General features: G+C 44.9%; 1 protein-coding gene across 1 annotated transcript in view; it reads right to left on the bottom strand.

Moving 5' to 3' along the window:
- The window catches only part of LOC138287478 (aldo-keto reductase family 1 member B1-like), a 61252-nt gene extending 42121 nt beyond the window's left edge, over positions 1 to 19131 (bottom strand). Inside the window, exons 1-2 of the mRNA XM_069227921.1 lie at positions 18978 to 19131; positions 8442 to 8609 (exon numbers count right to left, since the gene is read on the bottom strand). Of these exons, the coding sequence (XP_069084022.1) occupies positions 8442 to 8609; positions 18978 to 19043 (234 nt within the window). The 5' untranslated portion in view covers positions 19044 to 19131. The remainder of the gene's footprint in view (positions 1 to 8441; positions 8610 to 18977) is intronic.
- Between the last annotated feature and the right edge of the window lie 2148 nt (positions 19132 to 21279).

Below are 21279 nucleotides of genomic sequence, written 5' to 3'. Positions count from 1 at the left end.
GCCTTGAGGGCCTCTGATCTGCACACTATACCAGAGAAGGGGGGAACCTCCTGAATCAGACTCCTCCAGTATTGCACACAGAGGAGTTCCCCACCTTTGAGTGGACATCGCGTAAGACAGATGTCTACGCGGAAACCACCGCAACATACAGACAAAAAGGTGCGTGCCCAGGCGGCTTGGACAGCCCATTAATCGCATCCGTACAAGGTGCGAGCCATGCCACACGTCTCCTCATCCCCCACTCACCGACTGCACCCTCTGCTCAATAACCAAGGACCACAGCAAGTACACCTCCTGGTGCCGGGGAGCTAAAACTGTGGCACATAATTCGAACTGTTCCCATTGCTGCACCAGTGGTTTTGATTCCTGGGGAGGTGCCCCCTTTCTACCTCGTCACAAGGCCTTCCTGGAGGGAGTCGTCCCGTCCTTGCTGGTGAAACTCTTGAATAGGGAGGGTGGGTCCCCTCCTCGCGAGTGTCAGCGTGGTCTACTATGAAAACTGAGCACTCAAAGTTCTTGCCAGTACTTAATATTGAGGCCCCAATATACAGAGTTTTGTGCACCGTGACAGCCTATCTACAGAGTGGGGTGTGCGCATCATTCCCCCACAATGCTTTTGGGCCCCACTAGCAGCATATCCTCCTTTACATTATTGACTAGTCTAAATAAATGCTGTGGGTTTCCTCCTATGAACCACGACTTTGTGCCCTACAGCTCTCCTCACAATTAAGAACTTAAGTTTCAAACTCGGCTCATACTAAACCGAGGCCGGTGAAAGTCCACTACTGCAGGAGGAAAAGGCACACTGCGACAACAATCTGGCCCGAGAGGTGGTGGAAGATCACAACCACCTTCACTACTCCACTGGAGACTGCTGTCGCTCCACTTGCTGCTGCACTATCACTGGCATGCCTGGAACTCGAGCCCACTGACCAGGTTGAACAAGAGATACCAATGGCAGATGCACCCGTGTCTATAAGTTAGACAAAATTGAGGTAATAGCTGACACAAGATTTACACAACCGGGTCGACGCAATGGCAGTGGAAGTAGGATTGCTCTGCGATAACTACAGAAAACCCACAGCCTTTGTCACGTAAACGGAGCGCCCACTAGATGAAATTTGAGGCGCAGTATCTGACTTGGAGTGTCCAGGTGCAATCTAGAGAACAGGGCAAAGGATTCTGAAGGGTGATACAGCCACAATAACCTTCAAACTGTCAAGTTTCCCAAAGGAGCAGAAGGTTTGGACCCAATGCCCTTCTTTGAAACATGGTTGGCACAAGCAGTGGCTCCAGTGAAACTTTCAGCTCATTACCTTGTGGAGCATGCTCATCGAGTGCTGGCACTGGGGGTCACACCCCAGGCCAGTAGTGGTCAGACTTATGAACTTCAGAGACAATCTTAAACCATCTTAAGCTCTGCTCGCGCTGCAGAACAATTTCTATACAACAACGCATGTGTCTTCCTATTTCTAGACTTCACACTGGCGGAACAGTGTCACAAGGATTCCTTTTTGGGAGTAAAGAAGCAACTGTGACAGGTGGGAATAACCTACTTGCTGTTGTTCCCAGCTAAACTGAAAGTACTGATCAGACATTATTTCTTCACTGAGCCCGGGGATGCCAGGGACTGGGTGGAACAGCACCACTAAGAGTCCCTCACCCCACAAGCACCTTACCACAGCATAGATAGACATGGTCGGCGGAACAGACACCGGCGACAAGGAGCTGGGGAGACTAGAGCAAGGCTTGCTCCCACCCCAGTGTAGGCCTCTGAACAACAAAGTCAGGCACTGTCAGTTGCAGCCAACTTGCTGTCAGAGCGGCACTCTCCCCTCTGCAGGCCTCTTACGACGCACTCTCGGGAACTGGCTCTAGTGCCTTGTAAAATAGTGCCCCTTCATTTGTATTGCATGCCATCACCCCGCAGACTGCAGATGAAGAGACCAGAGATTAACTGAGCAATGCTGAGATGGTGTCCAGGCTAGTAAGATTCTTAAGTCTGTTTTTGCAGAGACCCACCACATTTATTTTTTTGCTCCTATATTTCATTATGTCGCAACAGGTCACTACCCGTTGTCTACTTAGGTCTCACGCACCTGACAGTAAGGCAGTACTAAGCCGAGGTTTAGCAGCCACCCCCTGAAACACTCACCCTGGTTGGAGTTCTATGTGTTAACTTAACATGCCGGAGTTACTCACCCACCGGTCTGTTTGTTAGTATTTAGACAGTCATAGTTTTCACAGCTACCCTGGGAAGGGAGCTGAGGGATCAGTTTTGCAAGTTTTAAGGTCATTCAGCATGTCACGGTCCAGCCCTGGGCTTAACCCGCCCCCTACACTACCACCTGAGGGCACAAGAACCCCACCAGTCCCTCCTCCAATGTCTCTGAATGCAAGATGTCATGGCTAGGCTGCAGATAAAAAGGAATGTCCATGATATGGGGACAGTGAACAAGCAGCACGCTGCATTAGACGACGCGATACCCAGATAGCATTCCTCCAAGAAACACACACAGCCAGCCACGTTGGAGGACCCTGCATTTCGTGATACGACTCGAGAAACACTGTCCCGCTACTTGGCAGACAAGAGGAGCACAACTTCCAACAGGCCTATAAAACGGTAGGGCTGGCCTTCATAAGGATTTGGTCCGATTAGAGACATCCCTTGGTGCTCTGGAAGTGGAAGCGTGTGAGGATCCTGCCATTCACCAGACACTAAAGGCAGACAAAGACTGTCATGTCCGATTGACTGGACAACTCAGGTTTAGGGCCTACAAGGCAAAAACACATGCAGAGAGTGAAAAGTCCAGCCATCTGCTGGCATGGTTGCTACATAGCACAACACCAACTGCCCATGATTCAACATTCAACGACTTTCCTAGTAACTAGTCAAAGAGACATACACACAGAATTCACAGCCCATTTACCTTTACGATTCTCCCCATCAATCTTGAGACGCACATTTGAGACTTCCTCAGCGGAATCACACCATCGATTGTCAACTGTGTGTTCCGGGAGGACCTCAATGTGCCTATCAGAGAGCAGGCGATCAGGAGGGGACCATTCGAGGATCTGCCATGTGTAGGACTCCTGGACTGGATGGACTTCCAATAGAGTTCTTTAAAGACTACGAGGACCTTTTGATTCCTAAGATGCTCGAGCTCCACCAAAGTGCCTTAAGGGAAGGCAAACATCCACCGACACTGAATACTTAATCGTCTCTCTTCTAAAGCCAGATACAGATCCCCTGGAGGTGACGTATCACCCACTGTCCATGCTGGGGACCCACTATAAAATACTTAGTAGGATCATCGCTCCTAGAGTGCCAGCCCCCTCTGATCCACAGGGAACAAATCAGTTTCATCCCAGGTAAATCATCCACCCTTAATATATGCAGACTTCATAGAGTGATGGAACTGGCATTGGTCCACTGGCCACATACAACCTGTTTAGTGCTGGACTTGGAGAAGGCATTCGATACAGTAGACTCCGAGTACATGTTTGCAACATTGTCGTCATCTATGGGCACCAAAGGCAGGCTCTAGTGCCTCACTAGACTTCTACATGGATCCTATGCCCTGGGAGAAAACTGGACAGTGCATTTCAGACTCTATTATAATAAGCAGAGGAACACAACAGGGGTGTCCTCTATCCCCATTCCTCTTTGCTCCAACAATGGATCCACTAGCAGACAACCGGGGCAGGCATGGGGCATACCGATTAGTGACAAAATACAAATTGTCTCTCCATACGCAGACGACGTGCTCATCTACATCAGAGCCATACGAAATGGCATAGAAGCAGTCAGAGATGTCCTGGCGAAGTTCTGGCCAGTCTCATGTTTGTGGGGGGCAGGGGGTGGACTGGGCTAAATCTGGTCTGTTCCCACTCTGCTCAGACTGCCTGCCGCAGCACTTGATGGTAAACCCACATCCTCTCCACTGTGAGCCACACACCTTCCGAAACTTAGGCATCCAAATTTACCACACCACCAAGCCCTTATAGATGGAAACCCTGCTAGGGCCATTGCCTCCTTGCATACCAAATGACATACTGGAGCACCACACTCCCACTCACCGTCCAAGGTAGAGTGTCCCTACCTAAAATGATAACTCTCCAGTGCCTGCTAATTTATTTATTTTTTAAACTTTCCAATGCATATAGCCCACAGCACATTTCTAGCTATGCAAAACATGTTTTGGGGATGCGGGCTTCCTTTAGACTAAAAGCAGGCACTGTGTAGCACTACACAGCTCCTGCTTTTCAGTGGAAAAAGGAGGACTCAAAGTCCTCAGCTTCGAACATTATTACTTGGTGGCACAATTGCATCAGCCATCTTGCTGGTTAGCGGGATGCCTACTAGAAGAACTGGGATTCCCCCACATCAGATTGAGTGCAGTGCACTATGCAAGAGGCTTTCCTACCACAGTGAAGAGTCCAATTTACCTTACAAGTAGCACAAATCAGCTATTACAGGAACCTGTACTTACTGCCAGCCACAACACAATACACCTCAGAGATCTGCATTAGTTCTATACGACCCTGCCGGAACGTGAATGGAAGAGAGGGTCTGAAGGCATGGGAGGCCGCAGGAGTGGACACCCTTGGCATCCTGTTTCAAAACTGTGTTCTCATCCCATTTACGCAGTTACAGACAAATTACAACTTACCAGTGGGTCACTTCCTAGAACATAGATTGGTGGCCAAAATGCAATGACTGGCAGATAGTCGCACAGAGCTGCAATCACACCTCTTGGTACATACGCTCCGCACTATAGGTAGTGGCTGCAGACTGATCACATGGTTCACCTGGTCCTTAGCATACACGCTACATGATCCTTTGCAGTCAACTAGTCAGAAGTGGGAACATGACATAGCGTGAGATCCAACGCAAAAGAACAAGAAGGGTCTGTGGCATACTCACGAAAACTCTGGCAATGCAAGTTACAATATATCCTTCGCCAGGATTCCTAGGCTCAGTTCTTGGGCTGCGCACAACAGGAATCCTTTTTGCGCAGCCCTCGCACGGGTGCCAACGTGTGCACATGTGATCACGTGTAACCAGCCATTGACTTGCTGAATCACAGCAGACTTGGCTTAACAAGAAGGCACCGGCAGTAAACACGAGCAGTCCATTTTACCATGAATTTACTGTGGGTGAGTCCCAAACTATGGGGCTCCCTCACAGTAAAAGGTCAAAAACCAGGTGATCCAAAAGCAGAAAATCTGAGCAACCAGATAGTCAGAGAGACAGTACAACTCACAGAGACACAGTCCAATTATGTAGGACACATCAAAACAAAGCAATGACTACCAAGTAAAGATATCAACAAGCATGTAATTAAATGACGGCATGGTGAAGCTGATCAATCTTCAACGTTGTTAGTGTGGCTTGTGAAAGGCAATAGAGTTGATCGTATTGTTTGGATTACCTAGCCTACTGGGGACATGGTATACAATGAAAGTTGAATGAACACTTCGAAGAACACTATATAGTAGGGCACATCTTTGCATTGAGATCATCTAGAGGAATATTTAGATAGTGTTGGTTTACCTTACTTGGCTGCAGATCTCCTTGGACATTGGGAGAACCTTTGTCTGAAGACCTGAGCACTTTCCACCACAGCACAATCCAAAGAGCTACTGGGATGTTAATCAAACTTGGATATCTTGATTACAATCTAACCCCTTCCATGCTCCACAGCAAGCATTTATCCACTTCCAGTGGAAATACTTTGGTACTTCATACAAGTATGTTCACTGGGCAGCAAAAGGGTTAAAAAGCAATATTTTAGAGTAAATTCGCCAAATGTAATAACATGCATGACATCTACTTATTTAAATGTTTTGATGCCCTGTAGTGGCATGGACACTTAGATTGTACTCACTGTACCCTCAGAACAGGAAGAGCTGAGGAATATGCAACCACAAATAATTGGAGACTAAACAATAACACTGTGCAGATATTCCCCTTTTTTCTCCATTGGGCAAAGAGCTCAGATGCCAACTCACCAGTGTGAATAAACTGCATTAATACTTTCCTCCACAAGGCTCTGTAGCGGACTCTAATCACATTTATCCTATGTTAACAATGGAGCCAAGCTCCGATGGAAACTGAAACCTACATACTAATAACTGGACTCCTACTTCTGTCTAAGTTGATTTAAAATGTGCAGTCTAACAATAATATGAACACATTATTAAGAGTCATCTTTTAGAAGTCTACCAGGCTCCAGAACAGAGCAAGTTATTCCAAGATTGTCGCAGATTCTTTCCAACTTTCTGGCCAAGGGAAAATCGGTCTCCTTATTGTAGTGGACCTTTTGCCTGCATTTGAAAGCAATTTATCGTATCATCCTTCAATAACACAGACACTGTTGGAACTTGTCGAAGCTGGTAAAAAGCCCATCTTTCAAACTGTTTCCAGCAAGTAAGAAACTGCAACTCTGCCTCCAAATTCAGCTCATCACTACTTACAGTACCACACGGCTCGGTTTAGGTCTCCAACCCTATTCAATCAGAGTTGAGCCGCATAAAGTTCTTCAAACATGATGCCTCCTCCCACCAATATGGTGGTGACACCTAGACGTACAAACAAATGGATTGCTGGATAGACACTCAAGACTAATAAGTTACCTCTTCCACATCCACAACTGAATGGATGATATGAAGTTCTGAGAAACGTTAATTTCTTACTCTCGCTCCCCAAACTATCAACTGCCTACCAACACCACAGATTGAAAACCATAATGACATAAGCATCAGTACGAAAAATCACTACAGCAAATTCACTTCGTCTGTAACTGGACTCTAGGCGTCAACTCCCACATCAAAGCTATTGTCAAAGAAGCAAACCACCACCCTGAATTCTATGCCAATTTCTCCCAAGATCTGACATAAAACTGGTGCAAGTCATAGTTCATTTGAATTTAGCATCTCTTCGCTCACAGATAAACCTGTATCCTGACTTGCACCTCTGAAAGTGGTGCTGAATTCTGATGCCCTGTTTACATCCGGCAAGAGAAAATTAGACAAGATCACCCCCAATCCTATATTTAATGGACATGCTACCTCTTGAGGGTCAATGTGTACATAAAACTGCCTGCATCACATAAAAGGCCTTAAACTTATGCACCCCATCATATTGCACCTTCAAACTTCCCCTTGAAAAAGGAACAAAACTAGGTTGTCTAAAGTCAAGAAAACCACTACACTGAAACACGCTTTCTCTGGCATTGCTCCAAATGTGAAACTTGTACCCTGCTGGCCTACAGAAAGTACCAACATTCTCCCAGTCCAGAAATGGGATGAAAAGATTCTTACTAGACTCTCTGGGCTAGATGGACACATCCACACCTGACTCTGCTTTTCTAGACCTCCATCTTCATAATCTAGACACTGTGCTCTCCAGACTTTAGTTTTGCTTAAAAAGGTCTTCCATATCTTCTGGTTGCTATATGATTAATATACAACCATACATTACTGAATATGACTTGAGGGGCACAAGACAAATAAGGAACATCAAACTGCGGCACTCAAGTCTTGACACTTGACCTTTGAAGCAGGCATCTCGTGCTTAATGTAACATGGAAAGTTATAGTACAACAGACTGATAACTGGCAGTAAAGAATGAACCAACTTTGACTTGCACTGAAGAAGCACTAATTAAATAAGGATAAAGCGTATTGGCTCACAGAAGAAGGATATGCCCGGCTCTTAAGTTTTGTACTTGGTGAGATATAGATTATTAAATTAACTTACGACAGAAGGGATATTGGAGGAAGTTTAAAGAAGCACATAAGTTGTATATAAACATGTAAATGTTCGGCCTAGTTTGTGGCATGAGGTTAATCCTTCAGTTGGGTTTTCAACATCTATTGAACGAACCCATGGAATTTCTTGTAATGCTGTAGATTCATGCAGATTGATGGAATTGTGTAATTGGTTATACGATCCATATCGGTCATATTTCCTCAGATGTTTTATAATTTTTACATGGTCTATATTTTCACCACATTCTTTATATACTATGATCGTCAAATGTAAAATGTAACTGCTCGGTCACTTTACTATGGGCTTGAGCTGTGCTATACAAAAAATAAATTCACAAAGTTAGATTGTGGCTGCCAGTATCATGTCCTGCACACATCCGACAGATTTGATGGAGTCCTACTGCCAATCATTACTGATGTGAGGTCTTGAAATATATAAAGTTGACAGGGCGTTGCCCAGATAATTTAGGCAGTACAAATCCCCTCTATCTCTGGAGGGAGCTCCTGTATAACTCGCATTCACCACTTGTGTAAGAAATCAGTTTTGAGAGCTCTCATGCTCCAGAGCAAACCTCGTCACAATGGAACTATAAACCGCACTGCAACACTGATATTTAGATATTTGTAAAGAATGGAGTCTGCCCGGCATCTCCCTCAGAACAGTACCTTGCTGACGATAAACAAGTCCTCTCGTTTGACGACCCCCTCCTGGATTTTCTGACGAACTCCTTCCCCTACTTCGTTTTCATTCTCGTACACGTAGGCACCATCGATATGGCGATATCCTGCATCAATAGCAGCCTTCACAGCATCTGTTACTTTTCCTGGAGGTGACTGAAGATAAAAAATAAAAATAAAAAAAGGGGGGACAATCGTTAATGCAATTGAGTGGCGTTTCAAACGAGATCCATAAAAACACACATTGGCAGAGTCAACAGGTCCGGCCTGCCTCTTCATTGGGATCACTTATACAATCCTCTATGCATCTACATAACTGACCATCCGGGCACTCCATCACTCATAAATTAATTCATCTACATTCCACCTCATCCTTGCACTCTCCCAGTACCGATACCAAACACGCACCCAAAACTCACCGGCCAGTGAAGAGGCATTTCAGTTACAAAGGATACCCACTGGCTTCAGAAGTGCCTTTTCAAACTTTTCCTTCCCATAACATCTAAAGCAGTGTTTCCCAAACTGTGGTCCACGGACCCCCAGGGGTCCGTGACACATTCCCAGGGGGTCCGTAGGCCTGGGATGACAGAAAAATACTTCTCCAGCTGGGGCCTGACAGAAACACCTGCGTGTTTTTATTTGTGCAGTAGTTGTAAAAGCACTTCAAAGTTCCTTGTACAACAAGCAACTTTCGGGTGAAAATAAAAGCATCAAGATAACTTTGATGATTAATGCACCTGCTGGAGAAAGATGGGAGTTTTGTCTAGTGACAGTTTCTAGGGTAGGCAGATGGTTAATGTGCCTGATGCCGAGAATGTGTATCATGCAAAGAAAATTACTTTATGTGCATAGCACAGTGGGTTACTGCTTCTGTCAGAGATTATTTTGTTATTGTGCAGTTCATAAGTCACAATAGTATTCTAACACAGTGAGCTATGAATTGCCAAAGAGTTGTATGCAAACTGCATGGCACAAATTAGAAATTTTAATTTTTTTCTCGGCCTTTCATTATCTTTATGCTGAAAAAAAAAAAAAAAAAAAAAAAGAAGGGGGGGGGGGGTTATGCTTGCGTAGAAATACATTCTTATTAAAGTCAACGCTAACCACTTTATGTTCTGAATCCTGAGTGTGCTTCTCCAGACCAAGCACTCTTAGAAAAGGCCTACCATTGTGAATGACATGTGAATTCTACACTTTGTAGTCACTGGAAAAGTGCTCCAAAACCCTACACTGGTATAAGAGGTGCTATAAACAAATGAATTACATGTGACAGATAGGCTATGGAAACTTGAGAGGTCCTTATGGTTGTATTTCCTTTCCCCACCACAAATTTATGTGAAAAAGCTTTCTCAGATCTTATATACCTAAAAAAATAAAGACAAATCACTTGGGAAATGTAGAATCTGACCTGAGGAGTCAGCTTTCCTGAATAAAACCAAATAATGAAAAGTTAGTCACCAAGATGCAGCAGCAAACTTCTCATTAAATTGTTTTGATTTCTGCATAAGTTTTCGATATAAAATAATTATATCATTAGTAATTCAAGTATTTGTGTGGTGTGTACTTTTTTTTGTGAATTAGTGTTTTCATGTTTGAAATTTAAATTGTACAAATTGTTTGGGGGTCCCCGGCTTCCAGTAGTGATTAAATGGGGGTCCTCAGACGTCAAAAGGTTTATTTGACTGGTTGCGACATAACCTGGGCGGTCAAGTTTTTGAATTACTTCTACTCTCCTACAACTTTAAGCACACTGAGCAATAAAAGCGTTATATTCTTCAGCCTCAAAGCAAGTCCATTCAGTGTTGCACATTGACCACAAAACCTTCAATGGTATAAAGTTTTTTGGACAGCGGTCTGCGAGAAACATTGGAATGGAAAGCACTATGGAATCAGATTAATGGCACAATACAGAATATACAAATACCAACAGCATAGCTTTGTACGATTGTGCTGCTTTCCTTCTGAAATTGACCAGAGCTCTCAATATAATGGAGCATTGTGGGAACATGGAAGGTATTCATCAGGGGCAAACTGCAGACAGCATTTTCCCTTCTGTGTGCTTAACCTCACGTCTTCTAATGGCAAATCGAATACAGCTGCCGCCTTGAAAGGGTGGTATTCAGTGCCCAACCTAGGGGATGCCACAAAAATAAAAGTAAATAAAACAACATGTGCCTAACAGCCATAGTTCGTGACCAAAAAGTGTATTCCAGGTAACAGAAAAGTAGGTGAGAGACTGTGTGCTAGGTCTGTCATGCTCAGTGAGGTCAGAGTGGATAGTAGAGAAGGGCGATGAAAATGTAAAAGCTCGAGTATGACACAAGAAAAAACATATTTTCTTGTGTCTGTGCAGAACCCATGCAAGTCTAGCTGCAATGAGGAACTTGGTCGAGATGTTGCCAAAGGTCCGTTTCAGTATGCAACTACGGAGATAACGGATGGGGATTTGCATATGTCAGAGGAAGATTGTTCCAGAGGTGGAGAACTACAGCTGAGAGTCACTGGCTCCTTGCTTTTGTTCCATGTTCTTGGCATGTTTAGAAAGTTGTCTCCTCTAGGACAGGGAGGGCAGCAGAATGGATGGTGATAATTTTTTTATCCTCACAGTCGCTTTTGTAGGAATGGTCTCTACCAAACTGAGTAAATAGCAGGAAATCCAAAGCAAATAATGCACACAAGCACTCTCTTTGGATGACAAACAGATTGGCTTAGGGTGTATCTCTACAGAGGTTGCCTAACCAGATGGAATCCTACTGCTAATCAATACTGATGTGGCCAGACAGTGCCAGGCCCCCAAAACTCCAGTGTTTCTGAAGATCATAAGTTTCACAGATTTCTACTGAAGGGACAAGCTTTCATCAGATAGCTATGGGTTTCCAGAAGGTACAAGTGGGATCACCCCTTTCATTCTTCTTCTAAAATGTACCACTTTCATCATTTCAATAAACTTGTCTTGAATTAGGTTTTTAGGTCCAGCGTGCAAGCACTATGGCCTGTTGTAAAATCTCTGTGGGCTTTTAACCACGCCCACTGCACACCCATCCAGGGCTTAAAAAAAATACCACTTGCTATGGTGAGTCTTATTTCATGAGGCCGAGCTATTTTTAGATCCTACTCATGCTTCTGGCCAGTGGACAAAGAACAGGTGTCCTGTTCAGTCAGAAATTGAACTGGCAATTAAGATGCCTTTAAATCTTATTCTTGTCACATTTGCAGTGTCCAGAGACAGAGGTCAAAAGTCAGTTTGTCTTCTTGCAATGCAAATACTTTTTCTTGTGATGCAGAGTTCCAGTATTTTGTAAGATGAACTGTCTGACCTATGTGAAATGAAAGGCTACGGTATTTCCTAACACACAACATTTAAATAGCTAAATCAACTGTACAAACATTTCCAACATATATTTCAGTAGCTATCAAATCCCATTGTTTGTACTTCTATGTGATGGAAAAAAATATTTTAATAGGATGAAAACAAATCAGATTCACTTGGCGACGTGCAAAGAATAAATATGTTTTCTGCAACCCGATTTTCACAGATTGTTAATACATTATGTAGTTTTATCAGTAAAGCTGCAAGTTAGTGGTAAGGTTTTTGGACATTTATTGGAAACGTTCTGGCTGTATGTGACAGTGTGCAACCAATTAATGCATTAGTCATATATTTATTAAAAGTGAGTGTTTAGAAAAACTGAGAAACACTCCTGCCCGGATGGCAATGCTATAGTGAACTAAGAGGCGCGTAATGGATCATGAGTTTCCTATATGTGGGCTAGATTCTTTTTATACATGGAGCAAACATTTAGGGCCTCATTATGACCCTGGCGGCCGGCGGTACACTGGCAGTAACACTGCCAACAGGCTGGTGGTGTTCCGCCAGTGTATTATGACCGTGGCGCATTAGCCACGGCCATACTGCCGGCCCCTCCACTTGAGCGCCAGGCAGTCATAATCCCCAACCGCCAGCCTATACATGGCTGTAAACACCGCCATGGAAAGGCTGGCAGTAAGGGGGACTCTGGGTGCCCCTGCACTGGCCATGAACTTGGCATGGGCAGTGCAGGGGCCCCTAGCACAGCCCCATCGTGCATGTCACTGCCCGAATTTCGGGCAGTGAAATGGGCGACGGGTGCTGCAGCACGTCAACATTGCTGCCGGCTCTATTATGAGCCGGCTGCACTGTTGATGTGACTTTTCCGCTGGCCCAGCGGACAGAAATGCTGTTTCTGTCCGCTGGTCCAGCAGAAAAGTCATAATAGGGAGCCACCAATACCGCCAGCATTGGCGGTATAGTGGCGCCCGCGGCTTCGGCGGTCTTTTGGAAAGACCGCCAAAGTCGTAATGAGGGCCTTAGTCTATTTAATCAAACAAAGATGTTTGTTTTGTACAGCAGAAATGCTGAGCTCACATATTTGAAGGTACACTCATGTGACAACGAAGAAAAAGGTGATTCTAAACTAAAATATTGGACTAGGATCACACAATTTGAGACCTGTTTACAGGTCAAGTACATTACAGTTATGGTTGAGTAAATTATTCAAGTTACTCGACCTGCAGGTCTAATAACATTTTTATGATTTTTTTTTAGGCCTGGGAATAATTTCTGCCCCCACCCAGATTGGCGGGAAGTAGAGCCCCTTTCAATAAAACAGTGAACAAAGGAGCAAAATAATTACTCCATACTTGAATTTAATTCTTAAAAAGATCCCCAGGGATTTTATCTAAGCCCAGTGCTTTATAAGGGACAATGCCCGTAATGACTACAGCTATTTCCTGTGCTGAGGTCTCCACACCAAACCAATAAAGGCTCAGATGCAGGGTTGTATTACTCTTCTGGCCATTATAGCAACTTGAGAAGTCTGAATTATCCAAAAACATCTACAGGCCTCCACAGTTGTGGAAGAGGCTCATCCTAACTCCTGGCTCGGACTAAAATGCTGCACATTTGGGAGCAGATAAAGCAGAAACTAGTTAACACTGCTTTTCAAATGACAAGGAGGAAGACATGGCCCAATTTGCCCTACTTTAATTTGACTCCAAGAACCAATCTGATCAGTGGTCTTGACGCTCCTGCACCTTCAGACATTAGACAATTTTTGCCATTTGCGCTGTTGGACCTGGCCCTTTTTGCAGTGTTATCCCCAAACGTTTTGCAATATTCCTTGTATTTGTTTCTGACAAGTTATTGTTGGCTTTAGGACTTTGGACACTTTTCACTGCTAACTAGTGCTAAAGTTCATATGCTCTGTCTAAAATGTATTGGCGATTGATTTCTCCATGATTGGCATATATGATTTACTTATAAGTCCCTAATACAGCGTACAGTGTGTACCCAGGGACTGTAAATGAAACGCAGCACCGATTGTGCCCTGCAAACATGTCTCAGGCCTGCCATTGCAGTGCCTGTGTGTGCAGCTTTAAACTGCCATGTCGACCCGGAAAGTGCACCCACTTTTCAGGCCTGAACCTTACCTTTTATTATCTGTAAGTCACCCCTAAGGTAGGCCCAACGTAGCCCCGTGGGCAGAGGGCAGAGGATTTAAAAAGGTAAGACATGTACTGGTGTGTTTTACATGTCCTGATAGTGAAACACTGCTAGTTTTGCTAGACCTGTCTCTCCCAGAGGATAACATGGGGATTGCCTTGAAATATCCTTTAAGTGTAATTACCCATTGGGAGAGGATAGAGACTTGGAGTTTGGGGTCTCTGAACTCAAAATTTAAAAATACATCTTTTGGTGAAGAAGTTTTTTTATTGTAAGTTTGAAAATGCCACTTTTAGAAAGTGGTGGTTTTCTTGCTTACCCATTCAGTGCCTCTGCCTGTCTGCTGAATGCATGTCTGGGCCAGAATAAGAGTTCGGCTGTTTGTCCATCCACTCTAGTCAGTCACACAAATGGAGCTGAAGTGTGCTCTGCATAGCCCCATGACCCATCACCAGGCTGATGGGTCTACCTTAGCTAGAGTGGTGAGAGGAGCCGACACTGGCTGTCCTTACACAAAGCAGTCTCCAACCCACTAGAGTGTGTCTGGGGCCACTGCAGGGAAAGGCAAGGTCTTGTGCACTACAAAGACATCTCTTTGAAGTTTGCCTACTTCAAAGACAAAAATGGGTACAAGTACTGGACCTCTGGCACCACATAGTTAGAACACTTCTGGAATTAGGATATTCTTCCAGGAAGAAAAGCTGAATGCTGTAAGACAGAATGCCACTCTCCCAATTGCTTTCTTATGCTGGCCTGCTGCTTCTGTCCAGGGAGTGAAAGGACTGGACTTTGCTTTCTACATTCTGCTTCCAAAGTTCGCCAAGGGATTGAGTTGAGCTTGCTCCCTCTTAAGAAGTCTCAAGGCTATCAAAGACTTCACCTGCCAGCACCCGAGTTCTCTTGCTGAGCGTCCCGATCTGCCAAGTGGTGCCAAATCCAGTCCCTAGACCTTTGGAAGTGGGTTCTTGAGAGCTTAAGGAGAAAATCCATGCATCGACTCTCAGCGCTGCTGTAAATTGATCCAGTGTTGGGAGGATCGATGCTGCACCTGTGCTGCAGAACCAACAGCACCTACTTCACCGCTGTAGACCAACAAAGAGTCTCTAGATTTTCGACACATTGTCCTGGGCGCTGTTAGACCTGACAGCCTTAGGGTGGTCACGCCTAACTTTTTGGACACTGTTTTTGCTGGCTTTTAGACTCTGCGCACTTTACCGCTGCTAACCAGTGCTAAAGTGCATATGCTCTCTCCCTTAAAACATGGTAACCTTGAATCATACCTGATTGGGCTATTTAATTTACTTATAAGTCCCTAGTAATGTGCACTCTATGTGCCTAGGGCCTGTAGATTAAATGCTACTAGTGGGCCGGCAGCACTGGTTGTGCCAACCCCTTAAGTAACCCCTTTTCCTTGTCTCAGGCCTGCCACTGCAGGGCCTGTGTGTGCAGTTTTTAAAGTCACCTCGACTTGGCATTTAAAAGTACTTGCCAAGCCTAAACCTCCCCTTTCTCCACATATAAGCCACCTCTAAGATGTGCCCTAGGTAACCCCTAGAGCAGGGTGCTGTGTGGGTGAAAGGCAGGACATGTACCTGTGTAGTTTACATGTCCTGGTAGTGTAAAACTCCTAAATTCGTTTTTGCACTACTGTGAGGCCTGCTCCCTTCATAGGTTAACATTGGGGCTGCCCTCATACAGTATTGAAGTGGTAGCTGCTGATCTGAAAGGAGTAGGAAGGTCATATTTAGTATGGCCAGAATGGTAATATAAAATCCTGCTGACTGGTGAAGTTGGATTTAACATTACTATTCTAGAAATGCCACTTTTAGAAAGTGAGCATTTCTTTGCACTTAAATCTTTCTGTGCCTTCCAATCCACGTCTGGCTGGGCTTAGTTGACAGCTCCTTGTGCATTCACTCAGACACACCCCAAACACAGGGTACTCAGCCTCACTTGCATACATCTGCATTTTGAATGGGTCTTCCTGGGCTGGGAGGGTGGAGGGCCTGCCCTCACACAAAGGACTGCCGCACCCCCTACTGGGACCCTGGCAGACAGGATTGAACTGAAAGGGGACCTGGTGCACTTCTTAGCCACTCTTTGAAGCCTCCCCCACTTCAAAGGCACATTTGGGTATAAAACAGGGCCTCTGCCCTACCTCATCAGACACTTGCTGGAGAAGAAACCTGAACCAGAAACTACATCCTGCCAAGAAGAACTGCCTGGCTGCTCAAAGGACTCACCTGTCTGCTTTCTACAAAGGACTGCTGCCTTGCTGTTGGCCTGCTGCCTTGCTGAACTCTTCTCTGGCTGAGTAAGTGCTCTCCAAGGGCTTGGATAGAGCTTTCTGTTGTTCCCTGAAGTCTCAGGAACTAAAAAAGGACTTCTCTTTTTCACTTGGACGCTCCGTGCGCCGAAATTTGATGCACAGCTTGTTCCGCGGCGAGAAAAACGCCGCACACCGAAGCGACGCCTTCGGGACGACCGAAACTTCGACGCACGGCTTTGCAAAGACAACGCCGCCCGACCTCCGGAGGAGAAATCGACACGACGCCTGCCGCGAGTTCGAAATTGCGACACGCAGCCCCGCAGAACGACGCGCAGCCGGAAAACAAGCAGGAAAATCCACGCACAGACCCAGGACATCTGGCAATCCCTGCGATCCACAGAAAGAAACTTTCCGCGCGCCGGAAAACGACGCACGACTTCCCCGCGTGGAAAATAACAACGCAAGTCCGTGTGTGCTGGGGAGAAATTGACGCACACACCATTTTTTCCACGTATCTCTTCTTCTGTGGCCCTTGGAGGAGATTTTCCACTCCAAACCAGGTACTTTGTGCTTGAAAAGGACTTTGTTTGCTTTTTAAAGACTTAAGACACTTCATATCACTTTTCAGTGATATCTCTACAAATTCAAATTGCAACTTTATTCGTTTTGACCTACAATTATCCTGATAAATATTATATATTTTTCTAAACACTGTGTGGTGTATTTTTGTGGTGCTATATGGTGGTATTGTACGATTTATTGCACAAATACTTTACACATTGCCTTCTAAGTTAAGCCTGACTGCTCGTGCCAAGCTACCAGAGGGTGGGCACAGGATAATCTTGGATTGTGTGTGACTTACCCTGACTAGAGTGAGGGCTTTTGCTTGGACAGGGGGTAATCTGACTGCCAACCAAAAACCCCATTTCTAACATGCGCCAATTTCTTAATCGACACCGCACTGCAGTAAGTAACCAAGGCTGTAGGTCCGGACACAGATGCATCACCTCCCTTAACAGTAAGGAACCAACACATCACCTCCTTGCAACAGTAAGGAACCGACGCTTCACCTCCCCTGGCTATAAGAAACTTGTGCATTACTTGCTACTCCATTGCCTCACCTCCCCTGCTATTCTTTGATTTTTTTACCCATCTATAGTACTTTGCCCTAAAACAAACGCAGCCATTGATTTCTACGAACTAAACTTGCTTAAGCTTTTGAAAGTGATATCTTGACTTGTGTATGTTGGATTTTTGTTGTTTTGGTCTCGTTTTACTCAGGTAAAAAACTGACTATTATTCTTAACTGGTGTGGAGTATTTTTGTAGTGTTTCCACTTTGTGTGTGTACACAAATACTTTACACATTGCCTACGAGATAAGCCAGACTGCTCGTGCCAAGCTACCAAGGGGATGAGTAGGGGTCATCGTAGCAATGTGACTCACTTACCCTGACTAGAGTGAGGGTCCCTACTTGGACAGGGTGCAAACCACTGCCAACTAGAGACCCCATTTGTAACACCCACCTTTGCCTATCACAAGTATTGTTGAACTGTTTGTTACTACATATCTGTGCCTGATCCATCTCATACATGCCTCCTGTCTACCATTTTTCACTTACACATTTATGGAACTACCAGGGTTCAAGTCCCAAAGCTAACTATAAAGCTTCTATAGAAAACAGTGAGTCTTAAAAAGACTCACTTCTCTCCAAGTAGCGGACACTCCCCACTGCAGCAGACTGTATTTTTACATCCAATGGGCCAATGTTTCCATTGCCCACCTGAGGCTCTAGGTAGAGTTTACCTAGGTCAGTTGTGCGCTGTGTAACCTGTCCATCACCTACTCAACGTGCCTCATGTGGTCCTCCCATGAATCCCTGAACACAGCAATGTCATCTAAGGCCACACAGAACTCTCCCAAACCTGTGATAACATGGTTTATCAGGCATTGAAAAGTAACAGGAGTTTTCTTCCACCTTAAGGGTATTAATCTCAAAACCCAGAACGAGGGGGCAACACTTGCTGTAAGTCAGACATACTCCTTCGCTAAATGACTGTTCGAAATGTAATATGAGGAAATCAGCAACTATGACCTTCAACTGAAAGAACGGCATCCCAAAGACGTCAGACACATCAAGCACGGCCAGGCAGCATGCACCCATTTAAAAGAACAGTTGCACTGGCAGAATATTCACTTTTATACAACCGGTTCATGCGTTGCTGATCGCTGACCATGTCTAGGGGACGGCATCGCAACCAGGGTGTGATTTTCGTAATAGTTACTGTTCTATATTCAAGAGTTTCCTATTTCATAGACCTTGAACATTACATTATGGCGACTGACTGGAACGAAGTGTACATGAATGGCATCTTCTCACCTCGCCACGCCTACCCCATAACTCCCCTCACTTTAAAGAATACATATTTTATTGAAGGCACAATGCCACTTAACTATCGTCGCCGGCTTGTACAGAAACACAACACTAGATCTGTCGTGTAACCCCACAGTGCCCTTTTTTTTTGTTAACACGCATCCTGGCACTTAAAGTCCTGTGCTCCTAGGGGGAAAGGTGCAAACATAAACGGAAAAAAATAAAACAGGGCTGGTCAATTTCAGATACAGGGCAAAGTGAGCCCGTGGTCTGGTCCCGTCAGATTTCGAACGTACACACATCTATGTTTATATATACATAGACAATTTTTTTAAAGTATGCATATTCAGCCCCCTCCTTTCCTTCCTGTTTAGTTATGCATATTCAGCCCCCGCCTTACCTTCCACGTGCCCAGCCCCAGCGCCGGCATGAGAGCCCCGGTGTTCAGCTTCACTCTGGTGGCCATGGCTGCTGGACGTGCTAAGGAAATACCGCTCCTGGAAGTGAACCTGGAAGTGAACTTGTGCACGCGACGCCCAGAGCCTTCTAGCTCCCCGGCGGGCGCGCGCTGTCACCTCCCACCTCCGGCATTGGACGGCGAAGGGGCGACGAGGCTCCGCATTGGCCAAGTCGCGGTGGGTCGAGCTAGATGACTGACAGGGGGCTCAGGTGATCCTCGCAGCGCGAGCGCGCTCACGAGAGCGGTAACAAGAGAGGGAGGGGATGCTGTTCCACGAGGAGCAAATGGCTACTCGGGGTGCGGAGTTGGACCGGCCGTGGTAGACGAGCAGGCCCAAGAGCATCGAGTGGGCTCTAATATCCTTCCTCACAATGACTGTATATGGGAAAGGATGAAAATATGTTCACACGCCAGTGGGTGTGGAGACTTAATTCAGTTCATGTCGGGGTCTTTAGTTAAAATAATTACGAGTGAAGTTCGCAGGTTTGGAGGACAAGTTGAGTTCTTGCAGGGCACAAGTTTAAAATAAAAATAAAAAAGTGGGTGTTGCCTAAGCAAGTTAGGCCATATCAAGTGAGGACACCGTGCGTGATGTCGCACATTGCATCATAAGCTAGCCTGGCTGATGAAGGAGGATACTCTGAAACCGGTTCTGTGATGCTTGTTTCTGGTCCAGGGCGGACCTGGCTTGGCAGTTCGGGCTAGACTGTTACCATGTGGAGCAGGGTAAAGGCAGATTTCCATATGCCTGGGTCCAAACTGGAATAGCATGGGTAGCAAACAAATGATGGATTTAGGCCCAGATCTCTGTACTGGAAATATTTGATATTTGACATTGTTCAGCATTCCACATGAGTACATTTGAGCGCATAACACCATTTTTCTAATTAGATTTTGCATCAGAAAAAGCGATGCAATTTTGACACAAAATCTGGCCCTCAACATATGCATTAATTTTTTTAAACTCTGCCACAAAGAAACTGGCAGCAAGGAGAAACATGGCAGTAAATCTGTTCTGCCTAATTGGTTGCAACGTCTGCATTTTAAAATATATTATGGGTTTAAGGCACCTGCTGTATAGATCTCTGAGTGCCCAGTAAATCTCAGGGAATAATATTAACTCTGGAGGTCAATGCACTTGCTGGAGAGCTGTGTTTTGTCTAATCCCAGTGTTGACTCAAATTAGCATAGAGCAGTGGTTCCCAACCTTTTGACTTCTGAGGACCCCCACTGCATCATTACTGGAAGCCGGGGACCCCCAAGCAATTTGTACAATTTAAATTTCAAACATTCAAACAGTAATGCGCAATAAATAGTACACACCAAACAAATACTCAAATTACTAAAGATATAATTCTTTTATATTGAACAAATATGCAAAAATTGAAACATTTTATTGGGAAGGTTGGTGCTGCATCTCGGCAACTAACTTTTCAATGTTTAGTTTTATTTAGGAAAGGTGAATCCTCAGGTCAGATTCTTACTTTCCGGGCGATTTCTGTTATTATTTTTTAGGTAGTAAGATCTGAGAAAGCTTTTTCACATAAATATGTGGTGGGGAAAGGAAGTAAATCATAAGGGCCTCTCATCTCTCTCTACCCTCTCTGTCACATGTAATTCATTTGTTTTATAGCACCTCTCCTACCACTGTCAGACCACTTTACAGGGGGCTACAAGGTGTAGGATTCACATGTCATCCACACTGGTAGGCATTTTCTAAGAGTGCTTGGTCTGGAGAAGCACAAACCCAGGATTCAGAACACAACGTAGTTGTTAGCATTGTCTTTAAAGATAAGAATGTATTTCTACACAAGCAAACCTTTTTTAGCATCATAAGGAAAATGAAAGACTAGGAAAAAACAACTTTCTAATTTGTGACCTGCAGTTTGCATGCAGCTCTTTAATGGCAGTTCATAGTTCACTGTGCTATATTACGATTACGAACTGCACAGTAACAAAAGAATCTCTGACAAAAGCAGTAACGCACTGTGCCATCCACTACACATCCATTACTGTTCTTTGCATTATACATGTCCTTTGCCGCTGGCATATTAACCACCTGCGCTACCTTTGAGTCAAAACTGCCATTGCCCAAAACTCTCCTTCCTCTTCAGCAGGTACATTAATCACTAGAGTTATCTTGACGCTTTCATTTTTGCTGCACACGGAGCTTTGCAGTGCTTTTAAAACTGCTGAATAAAGGAAGTAATAAAAACACGCACATGTGTGTCGGAGGCCCCAG

The sequence above is a fragment of the Pleurodeles waltl genome, chromosome 4_1, assembly GCF_031143425.1.
Source record: "Pleurodeles waltl isolate 20211129_DDA chromosome 4_1, aPleWal1.hap1.20221129, whole genome shotgun sequence".
Lineage (NCBI taxonomy): Eukaryota > Metazoa > Chordata > Amphibia > Caudata > Salamandridae > Pleurodeles > Pleurodeles waltl.
The sequence above is the reverse complement of the archived record's forward strand: the minus strand, read 5'-3'. Positions and strand labels throughout refer to the sequence as shown.